The sequence below is a fragment of the Microcaecilia unicolor genome, chromosome 13 (assembly GCF_901765095.1).
Source record: "Microcaecilia unicolor chromosome 13, aMicUni1.1, whole genome shotgun sequence".
In the NCBI taxonomy this organism is placed as follows: Eukaryota; Metazoa; Chordata; class Amphibia; order Gymnophiona; family Siphonopidae; genus Microcaecilia; species Microcaecilia unicolor.
In genome coordinates, this window is record NC_044043.1 from 75,257,163 (window position 1) to 75,270,935 (window position 13,773).

General features: G+C 42.0%; 1 protein-coding gene across 1 annotated transcript in view; it reads left to right on the plus strand.

Moving 5' to 3' along the window:
• PLCH2 (phospholipase C eta 2) overlaps positions 1 to 13,773 on the plus strand; it is a 727,403-nt gene that overhangs the window by 631,031 nt on the left and 82,599 nt on the right. The window contains exon 11 of the mRNA XM_030185738.1: positions 4,989 to 5,096. Coding sequence (XP_030041598.1) covers positions 4,989 to 5,096 — 108 coding nt within the window. The remainder of the gene's footprint in view (positions 1 to 4,988; positions 5,097 to 13,773) is intronic.

Here is a 13,773-nt window from a genome sequence, read left to right on the forward strand (position 1 = left end):
TTTGTGGCTGACCCTTTTAGCATCTTCATTTTGTTGTAGTCACCCTTTTGAAAAAGAAATGCTGCTACAGTAGATCTCCTTATATCATATATCCTATATCCACCTGGAGTATTGTGTTCAGTTTTGGAGGCCGTATCTTGCGAAGGATGTTAAAAAAATGGAAGCGGTGCAAAGAAAAGCTACGAGGATGGTATGGGATTTGCGTTCCAAGACATATGAAGAGAGGCTTGCTGACCTGAACATGTACACCCTGGAGGAAAGGAGGAACAGGGGTGATATGATACAGACGTTCAAATATTTGAAAGGTATTAATCCGCAAACGAATCTTTTCCGGAGATGGGAAGGCGGTAGAACGAGAGGACATGAAATGAGATTGAAGGGGGGCAGACTCAGGAAAGATGTCAGGAAGTATTTTTTCACAGAGAGGGCGGTGGACGCTTGGAATGCCCTTCCACGGGAGGTGGTGGAGATGAAAACGGTAACGGAGTTCAAACATGCGTGGGATATGCATAGAGAAATCCTGTGCAGAAGGAATGGATCCTCAGAAGCTTAGCTGAAATTGGGTGGCGGAGCAGGTGGGGGGAAGAGGGGTTGGTGGTTGGGAGGTGAGGATAGGGGAGGGCAGACTTATACGGTCTGTACCAGAGCCAGTGATGGGAGGCGGGAAATACTGCTGGGCAGACTTATATGGTCTGTGCCCTGAAAAGGACAGGTACAAATTCAAGGTAAGGTATACACATATGAGTTTGTCTAGGGCAGACTGGATGGACCATGCAGGTCTTTTTCTGCCGTCATCTACTATGTTACTATGTTACTATGTTTATCATATCACCCCATCCCTTCTTTCCTCCAGGGTGTACTTGTTCAGGTCCTCGTCTCTCCTCTTACATCTTGTGATGCAAACCCCATACCATTTTTGTCAGTTTCCTCTGAATCGCTTCAAGTCTTTTTATGTCCTTAGCAAGCTACGGCCTCCAAAATTGAACGCAATACTCCAAGTGGGGCCTCACCAACCACTTGTGCAGGGGCATCAATGCTTCCTTTCTTCTGCTGGTTATTACCCCTCTCTATGTAGCCTAGCATCTTTCCAGTCATTGACACCACCTTGTCGCATTGTTTCGTCAGCTTGAGATCCTCAGACACCATCACCCAAAGGTCTCTCTTTTCCTATCTGGTACATCTCCTTTGGATTTCTGCTTCTGGCCATTTAAATCGCTTTTATATCAACCCCCTTTAGTTGTGGCAATCAGCATTAGATTTAGATACACAGAGCTGTCCACATTTTATGGAAAAGGGCTGAGGCAGTCCTAGTCTTTTCTCCTCCCCCATTTGTTGAATTTGATCAGGGCCGGTGCTGTCACACAGAGTGCAAGGGATGCTGGGGCATCAAACTTGCATGTTTCTGGCTTGTGTTGCTCCTGCATCTGATAAGGTAGACTCTGATCCTCAAAAACCCATGCCTCGGTTAGTTAGTTAGTCTATAAGGAGCCACCTGCCTCTTGTTATGTCAGACCAATACTGCTTTCCCTTTTAAAATTCCCCTCTCACATCTTATAAGTAGAGTTGTAATTTCAGCTTTGTGAAGGGCAGGAACAACAAGTCTATGAATGCAGGAGGGTAAACCAGGACTGGCTGAGCCACACTCTTGTGACATGGAGGTGTATATGGTCCCTTGTATTTAAGATACAAGTAGCTCTCATGTTGATTGTAATGATCCTGCTAATGCTATTGTCTTGTGTCAGTAGGATGGTTCTAGTGATGTTGCCTCATCCCTGCCCTCTTGCTGGGGGTATAGATAATGGTGTAGCAGAGATAATTCAAGGAATAGGCTCAGCTGAATAACGTCTTTCCATTATTTTGCCATGTAGTAGGCCTTTAATAACTTTTTTAAAGATGGGGGCAACTTGCTTTTATTCATGCAAAGAATACGGCTATGCTTTTCATGTGGAGTTTGCGCCAGACCAATAATCATATCTAAACCAGATTCACCATTTTATTTTGATATTTACCCTGAGAAAAAAAAACCACCTGCATAGATTTACAGTTGCTATTTCTACAGCTCTTTCATTCCTTAGTAATATCATGCATAGATGTGAAAATGTCACCATTTAGCCATAATTCTCGCCTCCACCCTAACTTCATCTCTGGAAAGGTCTCCAGACAAAGCAGTTAAGGTTATATGAGTTGTGTGCGCCTTGAGGGTGACCAGTTTTCAAACCAGCAATTATTGCAGGTAAAATGCTATTTCACCCGCAGAAATGGCTTTCATTATTGTCTTCGCTGTGTCTGTTCTTTGAGAACAGTTCTGCCTGTTTAAATCATGTTGATGTGGACTCCCTTGTTGCCACCTTAACTCTATTTCCTGTTTCACTTTTCTTGACCTACAGCACAGTTTTTTCTCCCATCAACTGGATAATTCTCATTTAAAAAAATAAATTGTACAAGAGTCTCCCACTTCAGGAAGCCAAATATTCTGCCTTGCATTTGAGCGTAAGATGGTGTTCCTGTCCAACTGGGAGAACAGTGTGTGTTGTAAGGATCTTGAAACGAAAATTGGTTGCGGCTTATGCTGAATTTAGTTGTGCCATTCAGAGAATGAGCAAAATTCTTGACCTTCCAAGTAAATGTCACGATTGCTTACGGCCAGGCCCTCTCCAATCTCTGCAAAGAGGAGTCATGAGTCTATTTCTCACAGTCCACAGGGTAGCATGGTAAAATTAATCTGAGACTAAAGTTTTTCATTGTGGCCTTTAGAGCCATTTTATTTTCAGCTGGTTATAAAATAATGTTACCAGGTACTTTCAGGACAACAAGAGATGCTGAGCTAGTCTTATTTTTTTATAAGTTCTTTCCTGTTCCATCGTGAGAATTACGGTCTTGTTGTCCCAAAGAAAAGCGAAGGACTTTAAATTGTATTCATGTCAGTAGGAATTACAATTAAAATGGCCTGGAATGTGAAGTGACTTCTTCAGCAGGCAGAAGCTGGGTTCAAACAAAACTGGTACATGAAATTAGGAATCTTCCCTTGTTAATTGGCTTAAATGCTCAATAAAACTGTCTGCAGGGTCTTTGGTGTTTTACAGCTTATATTACAGAAACACCAAACCCTTTTATAACATATGTTTTGTTTTGTGGTGTATGGAGTCCTTTTACCAAGTTGCGCTAAGAAGTGGCTGTCGCTGGTGTGGGTGGCTTCTCGATCTCCTAAATTACTAAGGGCCCTGTTTATTAAGCCACACTGTAGTGCGCAAACCTTTTAGTGTGCGCTAATTTTTAGCGCACGCTAACGATAGAGACACCCATAGGAATATAATGGGTGTCTCTATCGTTAGAGCGCGCTCAAACGTTTGCATGCCTACAGCGCAGCTTAGTAAACAGGGCCTTACATTTACTAAAGGGGCATTCATCAAGCAATGTTAAGGTCTTAAGTTGTGATGTAGCCTAGTGGTTAGTGCAGTGGACTTTGATCCTGGGGAACTGAGTTCAATTCCCACTGCAGCTCCTTGTGACTCTGGGCAAGTCACTTAACCCTCCATTGCCCCTGGTACAAAATAAGTACCTGAATATATGTAAACCGCTTTGAATGTAGTTGCAAAAACCTCAGAAAGGTGGTATATCAAGTCCCATTTCCCTTTCCCCCTTTCCCTTATGACATCACAATATCAGAAGTGAGCCAAGTATTGGGCAGTGAAGCCATTGTGACATCACTGATGAGGTTAGCTCTTATTGGTAGAATGAGTGGAGGAGTAGCCTAGTGGTTAGTGCAGCAGACTTTGATCCTGGGGAACTGGGTTCGATTCCCACTGCAGCTCCTTGTGACTCTGGGCAAGTCACTTAACCCTCCATTGCCCCTGGTACAAAATAAGTACCTGAATATATGTAAACCGCTTTGAATGTAGTTGCAAAAACCTCAGAAAGGTGGTATATCAAGTCCCATTTCCCTTTCCCCCTTTCCCTTATGACATCACAATATCAGAAGTGAGCCAAGTATCGGGCAATCAAGCCATTGTGACATCACTGATGAGGTTGGCTCTTATTGGTGGAATGAGTGGAGGAGTAGACTAGTGGTTAGTGCAGTGGACTTTGATCCTGGGGACCTGAGTTCAATTCCCACTGCAGCTCCTTGTGACTCTGGGCAAGTCACTTAACCCTCCATTGCCCTTGGTACAAAATAAGTACCTGAATATATGTAAACCGCTTTGAATGTGGTTGCAAAAACCTCAGAAAGGTGGTATATCAAGTCCCATTTCCCTTTCCCTTAAATGGCCCTAATGCCACTTAACATAAACTACCACAGCAGTATTTAGGTCGCTGCAAATTAGGCAGTAAGAAGATGCAAAACATGCAACTACATGTTTTGCATTTTATTACTATGCAAATACCCTAACGCGACTTGTGGTGATACTACACAAGTTGCGTTAGGGCTATGGGAATAATGCTGCTTGTGAGGTGGCTCGCAAGCAGTGTTGTCTTCCTGCCCCAGTTTTCAGCAACTTGCAGTACCGGCATGTCACAAGTTGCTGAATCCTGCGGGGAATCAAGGTGCAGTAAAAACTGAACTTTTACTGCGCCTTGATGAATCCCCCCCCCCCCCCCCCCCCCCCAAGTTTTACTAGTGTTGTGCTGGACCATCAAAATACAGAAGAGTGTATAAAGATGACAGCTTATGGTCTAATCATCAAAGCATTCAATATCATCATTGGTTCAATTGTCAATCTTTTATGCAAAAATCAATATCAAAATGTTTTCCCTGTCAAAAGAAAATTCATTATACTATTAAACTCAGTTTAAAAACCTGAAAATTATGTAAGAGAAATTGCAAAGTGTAGAAAGGAGTAGAAGGACTTGCACTTCAAATACTCTTTTTGTGTGGGTCCTGCTCTGCTATTGTGTTACGTACGCCAGCATGACCATTTTGCAAGGGATCCCATTGTCTGTACATTCCCTATCAGAAATGTTTACCATCTATTCCTTGGTTCCCTTCCCAGGGGAAGAAGCTTCCCGCGAACATTAGTGAGGATGCTGAAGAGGGAGATGTGTCAGATGAGGACAGCGCGGATGAGATCGAGGATGACTGTAAACTGATGAATGGAGATGTAAGTAAGAGCTACCTGCGTGTAGCGTAGTCCTTTAGTTATCCCATCCCATCCCACCACTACCAGATACCTCTGCTGTGTGACCTTAAAGAGATGCTTGTGTGCTTCATCTAACTGCTTAATTCTCTGGCCTATGTCCATTAGCCATATACTATAACCTTTTGAGGTACAGGTCATATGACAGACCATTGATGGAACTAGATTTCTTATCATCCTTTTAGGAATGATGACCCTGTGGAAAGCAGAAGTTCTCAAATCATATGCAGACAATAACACTGAACTTTTTTTCAGTTTGTCATGTGTGCTTTTTTAGTTTAAATAACTATGGGGAAGACTGAAGGAAAATGTTATTTCTCATGATAGGAATCAAAATTCCTCATGATACCCAAGGATTTTATTTCTCTTTATCTTATATCTAGCAGGTGGGGGGGGGGAGGGGGTGAGCCACATGGGCCCTGGCCACACCAGAGTTTTCATACTAATTGCCCTTTCTCCTTCCTGCCAAGCACCTCTAAATTCGCTGCTGAATATCGAGGTTGCTTCTTTGCTCTAGCTGCTCAGTTTTTCTTCTGCTGGCACCATGTGACTGTTAAAATCAGAGAGCAACTACTTCCTGTTTCATGACCGATACAGGAAGAAGTTGATCTCTCCTGTCAAGTCCTGTGCGGTGCCTGCAGTCAAAATAGCTGGAGGAAAGAAACGAGCTCCCAGCTTTTCAGTAGAATTAGAGGTGCCGGGAAGGTAGGAGATGTGGGTTGGGCTTGGAGATGGGTCTCGGAGCTGTGAGGCAAAGATGGGGATGCAAAAGGGGCTAACACTGGCAGATGGTGGAGGTGACAGAATGGGACTGATGCTGGGGAAAGGGAGCTCAGACCTAACAAGTGGATTGGGAACAGGAGAAAGGACAGGAAAAGGGATCTCATGCTGGGTCTAGGAAAAGGGAGCTGGGGCTGAGAAAAGGGGGATGGGGCTTAGAGATGGGTCTGATGCTAGGGATCGTAGAAGGAAGAGAAGGGCAAGTACTAATTGACTTGAGTTGGGAGCTGGGGTTGGAGCTTGGCCCTCTCTCAGACAAAAACGCATTCTATTTCCCTTGTTCATTCTGATCTGGGTTCCTTCTCAGAAGTCTGTCCAGTTTTCTTTGTCAGTCTTTGTCCTTTAGCTGTTGTCTGTAGTTGCCAAAAAGAGCCATATTTGCTCAAAGTTAGCGCATGTTAACTACTTCCACACCCCTGTTATTCCTATGGGTATGATGATAGTGTACGCTATCACTCATTAGCATGTGGGGACATTTTGTAAAAATAGCCTCCTAAAGAGGGATATATGCCTTATGGACCATTTGGTTCATATTCTGTATAAGGATCCTAGGTCCTTTTTAACTTAAGACACACTGCATTTTGAGCTTCAGAAGTAAATATTAAAAAAAATGATCGTATTTTATATTATCTTTTTTTATTAAAATAATTTAAATTAATAACTTCCAGTTTTTAAAGAAAATAATTTTATTGAGATCAGCAACTCTGGATCCGTTGTAGATTTTGCCCTTTGGATGCTATTGATAGGAAAAATGATGAATATACTTTTGCTCTATAGCCTTTATGTGGTGAAGGTATGTCCCAAGTGCTCTGTTTTTCCTACAGATGCCCCTGTTTAAATGTTGAACTTTCTTTCTTCACTGAGTGACTTATTTTTATCTGCTTTGTCTCGGTGCTCTCCAGAGTCTTGTCAGGTATCTACCATTGTGAACCCCGCAGTACAACGCCTTCTCCCTAAGAATAAAACAGTACCAGAATTTATGGCTAAATATTATAGACATAGTGGTAGGGGGTGAAAGAAGACTTGGGATGGTGCTTCTGTTTTGAGACAATATTAAATTGATATTCCCCATTTCCTCTTGTTGTTTTCCAAATAATATTTTATGTATATCATTATGTTATTTTAGCACATGCAATATAAAACCAACAAATCCAAGTTTCCAAGTTTATTAAAATTTTGATATACTGCCTATACGATCTGAGCGGTTAGCAATAATAATAAAAACTGTAATCTTAAAAGAAAAGGAACACCATCTTATAAGGAAAGGTAAGGAAAGAATAAAAACACACAGAACATTGTATCAGCAGAATGAAATAATATGAAGGGAAAACAAATGATAACAGTGGAATAGATTTGAAAGGATACGATGACAATGAAGAAACATTTTTTTTCCTTGCATATCCCTTAACAAGACCACAAATGAAATTGGGGCAAAAATAAATCGACACTCAATATTGATGGACACTTAAAGATGAGCACCCATTATAAAATAGCATTGAGTACCAATTTGGGCGCCAGGACTTATACCTGCTGAAAAACCAAGAGTAATTTCTGGCAACCAATTTGGGCGCCAGGACTTATACCTGCTGAAAAACCAAGAGTAATTTCTGGCAACCAATTTGGGCACACATCCCCAGTATTCAGTAACACTGAGTGCAAATTTTAGGAACACCCATGCATCTCCCATGGCCATGCCCCCTTTTGAGTTGTGTGCTATTGGATCTGGGCACACATTGTTATAGTGCATAGCAAGATGTGCACGCAAATCCAAATTGGGACCAATCAGTACCAATTAGTACCCAATTATTGGTACTAATTGGCTCATCCACTTTAGTTGGGTGCACATCTTGGACCGGTGTCCAAATATTGGCGTCCAATTTTGGGCACCATATAGGGTGAATCTCTTCATAAAGGCGGTTAGTACATCCCAATAAATAAATGTAGAATTTATTTTGCTGAGCTGCGATAGTTGTCATTTGTTCTTACAGTTTTTCTGTGCTTATTGCTTCCTGTCCTTGCATGTTGACGTGGAAAGTGCTATACAACTCACCCAGGGCCGGTCCTAGGGTCTCTGGTGCCCCCCTGCAGACTATGAGTTGGCGCGCGCCCCTCCCCCGCCCCGCATCTCCTTTCTCTCTTCTCCCACCCTGCCCCTGTCCAGTGATTCTCCTTTGCTCCCATCTACCTCCCATTTATGGCCATCTGCTCGCCCTCTTCTCCCCCCAACATCCCCCTTTTCCTTCCCTGCATGGTTTGTCTTTTTTAATTTACCTCCATCCCAGCAGCCGCGCCATTTGAAAGCCCTGCCCCATATCTAGCCTTCCCTCCCTTCGTGAGTTTGTTCCCTCAGAGTCCCACCCTCGAGGAAATGACGTCAGAAGGCGGGACTCTGCGGAACGAACTCACAAAGGGAGGGAAGGCTAGAGACAGGGCAGGGCTTTCAAATGATGCGGCTGCTGGGACGGAGGTAAATTAAAAAGATTTAAAGCCCCAAGGGTGGCGCGGTATGGCGGTGCAGTGGCGCCCTTGAAGGCAGGCGCCCCCCTGCGGTGCTTACCCCGCTTACCGTGTTTGACCGGCCCTGAACTCACCTCTGAGTGTGTCACCCTCTGGTTTCCAACAGCAGAAATCTAGGAAAAGCCATAATAGGTATTAAGGTGAATTAGACTGGGAGGTCACATCTGAATGACTACTTTCTTGACCTGTGTCATTTACATACTGGCCATTGGCTATTGCCTTCTTTCTGATCATATATAGATTTGTAATCTTGGAGTCCATTTAGTGTTACCCTCTATCATTCCAATTCCTTTGTGCTAGCACTGGAAAATTTAAATTTGGCGCTCTGAAGTGGCCCTGGAGAGACTATAAAGCAAAGATGTCAGTCAAAGTAATTAGTGTTCGATAGATTTTGTGTCTGCCAGGTTCCAGCTGATGTGTCCGCTTTTCCATGTTGTAAACGTACTGATATGTGTGTGTATGTTTGTAGCTCCTTGGGGAATATCTCTATGACTGGAGCACTGTCCAGTATGTCCACAGGGTCATTTTGCTAAGTTACCAGTTATGATTTGGATGTTGTGGTTTTGGTTAAAATTCCAATGGCTTCTGTCAGTCAACAGTCAATATTTAGTGACTCCCCATGTATCTATATATGTTTGTATGTACATAAGTATTGCCATCCTGGGAAAGACCAATAGTCCATCGAGCCCAGCATCCTGTTTCCAACAGTGGCCAATCCAGGTCACAAATACCCGGCAAGATCCCAAAAATGTACAAAACATTTTATACTGCTTATCCCAGAAATAGTGGATTTTCCCTGTCCATTTAATAACAGGCTATGGACTTTTCCTTTAGGAAGCCGTCCAAACCTTTTTTAAACTCCACTAAGCTAACCGCCTTTACCACATTCTCTGGCAACGAATGTGTGTATATATATGTGTGTGTGTATGTGTGTGTTTCTATCAGTGTAGAGGCAGATGCTTTTAATTATATATGTCTATGTTAGAATGCTGTATAAATATTTTAACCACTTAGCAGGGATGGTGGTTTACTGTGTTCATTAAAACAAACCCATCACAATTCTGGATTGGAGCTGATTACTTCCAATATACATTACATGCTTTTTTGCTGTAAATAATTTACTTAGTAGTTTTCATTTTGCATGCCGTTGGGGATGTAATCACTGCAGAGAGTAAAAGGCATGTTCTTTTTTTAATTGCATGGGTTAATTAAAGCTTCAAGTGCTGCTATTTTAAAGCAGACTGAGAGTCTGTTTGCAGGAAAGGCAATCCAGAGGTCCGGGTTTTTCTCTTCTGAATTGCTGAGTGCTGTAGTTTTTGGGTATACCCAAAACAGAAGTGTATGTGCGGTGTGACTTTTCACGTTTCCTCGTGTGATAGAACGTAGTTGAAAGCAAGCTACCATCTGCAAAAGGTTGCTTTTCTTTTTTGGAAATTTGGACTATGGGTGCAGTGCAAGAAATAATCGGGACTGCATACGCAGGAGAGGCAGTTGAGGAGAATACATCCCTCCTCCTTCAAAATGCAGAAATCTGCAAACTAACTTCATTGACTGATATAGTAGAGGAAGCAGCTGGCAAGTGACTGCATTGATACTTTCAGGTTGTCTTCTGTGCTGACTCTGGTTGGCCAGCCATAGAGGAAAAGTCATCAAGAATGCATGTTGTATAGGATTTATACTTCCTCTGATGCTTAAGCTTCTGTACTGCCATCATCATATCCTCAAGTGGTACTTCTGTAATCTACATTACACTTAAGCAAAATTACTTGAATTGGGTAATAGCATTAGTCATATTAACTCTCCTTTATACAACTACGGAAGTTCTCATATTGTCCACGTGCCCAAAACATGTTGCCAGGCATGCAACCATGAAGCAGCCGCATGTAAGTGGTGCTAAATTTTAATGTATGACAAAGCATGATGTGACTGAAAGCTGCCCTACCCATTCTAGTTTAGGAGTCCACAAAGAGGCCACACAGATCCGCAACAGAGCAGCCGCAAAAAGAGAGCGGATCCAAATCCAATATGTAAAGCGATGCCTTTATTTAAAAATACCCAACATTGGAGTGAAAGCCCGGAAGTGATTTATTAAGCTTTGGACTCTTTACTTACAGATCCTTCCAGCCCGGGTCCGTTCTGCTTTTCTCAATACTCTGAATATATAGTCCACATATTGTCATATGCTTGTTGTCTGGTGTTCTGCTAGGGGGCATTGGAGAAGTTTTGTTCTTGGGGATATGGGATTCTGGGAATAGGGTGGGGTTATTGAAAATGTTTGTCATATTTCAGATGCTTTTGCTTTTCATGTTGGAATTGTATCGTTTGGTTGTATTCTTTGTGACAATAGAATATATTGCAATTAAAAATACCCAACGTGGTCCATGTTTTGCCTATGCATGGGCTGCATCAGGGGTTACAATACACAAGGGAGGAGTGCCTGGGATGCACACTTCCAATCTAAATGTGTTAGGACTCAGCACAACAGCTTGAAGCACAACTAAACATAGGTTGTTTCCTTTACAGCTACAGCAATACACATACTGGTTTCTGCTCTACCACTGCTCACACAGCTCCAGCTTGAAGCACAACTAATGTGCATCCCAGGCACTCCTCCCTGGTGCATTGTAACCCCTGATGCAGCCTATGAATGGGTGAAATGTGGACCACGTTGGGTATTTTTAAATAAAAGCATCATTTAATATATTGTACATAAGTACATAAGTATTGCCATACTTGGAAAGACCAAAGGCCCATCAAGCCCAGCACCCCGTTTCCAACAGTGGCCAATCCAGGTCACAAATACCTGGCAAGATCCCAAAAAAGTACAAAACATTGTACACTGCTTATCCCAGAAATAGTGTTTTTTCCCCAAGACTAAACTAGATCCTGCAGTGCCTGCTAGATTCTATCTGTTAATGCTGTGGTACAGAGTTTTTAAAACTAAGTGGAAAAGACTATGGAGATTAGTTGATAAAATTTGCTTTTTATATTGTTATTTTGCCTAACACTAACCTACAATTCCTCCTTTAAACCCCAATCTTTAGGTTCCCAAAGCACAAACAAAATAGCGTTCACTTACCAGAGAAATGTCCTCTTCTCTCGGAACTTCTCAGAAAGAAAGTTTAGTGGGACCTTTCCTCTTTATATAGTTTTGAATCTACGGGGCCTTTTTTAAACAGGCTCTTTGAAGCTGACTCAGCAACCTATTGGATTCAGATCTGCTCTATTTTTGCATCTATCCATTCTAGTGGCCCACTTTATCAAACAGCAGAGAATGCCATGCTATTTCAAATCTATTCTGTTGTCAGGATTTCACTTTAAATACCAGTTTCTTTGTTCTTTGGTAGAACCATCGATGACGGTAACAATGAAATCAGAATCTGTTATTTTAGTAGACGTGTTCAAATTTGAATTTCAAACTCCTTTTTAGAAAGTTTAAAAGCAAAGGTCTCGATTGCACTAATATTTAGGAACTGTCACGAAATGTCTAGCCACCCACCTGGGGCTACTCCTCAGCCACTTTAGAGGGTCTGTCCCCAGCACAGCTCAGGTCTGCCTGCACCTGCCCCTTGTGCACTACACTAGCACCCTCCTCCCACCAACTTGGTCACAACTGCCTCTGAGCGAGTCACCCACTCTCAAATTATCCCCAGTGATTTCTAGATTATTAGGGCCACACTCCCAGTGGTCCTACAGTTCCCAGAAAGCAGTCACAGACAAAACACCAGGATTCTTTATCAGTCCAGACAGATAGAACAAACAAACAATTGTGTTTATTCTCAGAACTTGGAACAGTGGACAAAAATGTGCAGTTGGCAACAATTGAAATATGGATCAATTATAACACTAACTAAACATCTATATACTGGCTAAATTGTACCTAGGAAGATCAGGACATATAATTCACCGAGCCTCAGCAAAGAGATCTGGCTCTCTTTCTTCTTGGCTAAGACTGAAGAAACAGCCAGCATCTGCTGGGTAACTTTCAAAACTCCAGGCCAATCAGAGCCCAAAACAGTCAAGTTTCAAATAAAAACGGGTTACATCACTACAGACACTTCCTATTATCTGTGTGCCAAATAAAAAAAGAGAAGTCAGTCCTCTGTAACAGCTTTAAGCATAAACATGCACCATCTGCTGGCCAAACAGGATAAATACACTTTAGAATATAATTCAGGAAAATATCCAATACCTTTTACAACACTGTTTTTTCACAGGAACCCTATTAATGGTTTGCACTTTCTGGTTCAGGACTTTAAAGCAGATACCGAAGGATCAATAAAATGTAGAATTAGCTCAAATTTACACTTACCATCCTTGACTAGAAGATGTACTTAAGCCAAGAGCATGGCCGAATAAGCTTCCATTACTATAAAATGGCCATCTGAAGGATTAATGTTGCTTCTAAAGATTTTGTGGCGACACAGCATGACTTGGATTTTCTTGAAATAGGTGTATTGATGATTGTGTTGGCATCAAAAGGGGCCAAGTCCTTTCAGAAGTGTAAGAAAAAGCCATTAAATGACAGGTGTCATGGCTGGCATAGACAATGAACGGGAGAAAAACTCACAACCTTTGGAGCTCTGAATCTCTCCCTCTCCTGTTTACTAAGCTGTGCGACAATGCCGACACAGCCCATTCAAAATGAATGGTCCATGTCGGCATTAATGCACCGCAGCCGCTAGAGCGGCTTAGTAAACAGAGGGGTCTGTTATGTCCCAAGAATTCAGGAGGAGGTGATGGTGATCAACTAGTATTTTTTATTTATTTATTTAGACAATGCACAGTTAATAGCCTATCAGAAGTACATAAGATTTAATCAGTAAGTGACTTCGCCTGCAGTGTAATATTCTCCACACAAATTTTCCCCTGTTGAATTTTTCTAAAGCATTGCATGAATTTCTGTATTTTACTCAGTGACCTTAAGAGATAAAACTGTTTTTTTACGCCTACAGTAGGTCTCATAATGTATTGTAAAGTCTCAAACTAGACATTAACCTAAGCATCGCCATATGTCTCCATATTTTCAATGAGTGACTGTTCATCATGGTTGAACATATGCAGATGTGCTGACTGCAAACAGTGTCCTGTTTGGTGATTTCTTTAGAAGGGTGATGATGGATTATCAGTTGTCATAGGAATACTTTTGATAGTCCATAGTCCGTCTGAGAAAAACTCACTCAACAATCCTCTCTTCTGCTCTTTTTCCTCTTAACATCTTTCTGACATTTTCCATCCATCTCCTATTTAAAAAAGTGTTTGCCTGGCAAGTTTGACTCCATCTTACTTTTTGCAAGCTTGCTTTTGGTACCGTTTGGCCAAGGTAGAACAGAGTGCAAACTGA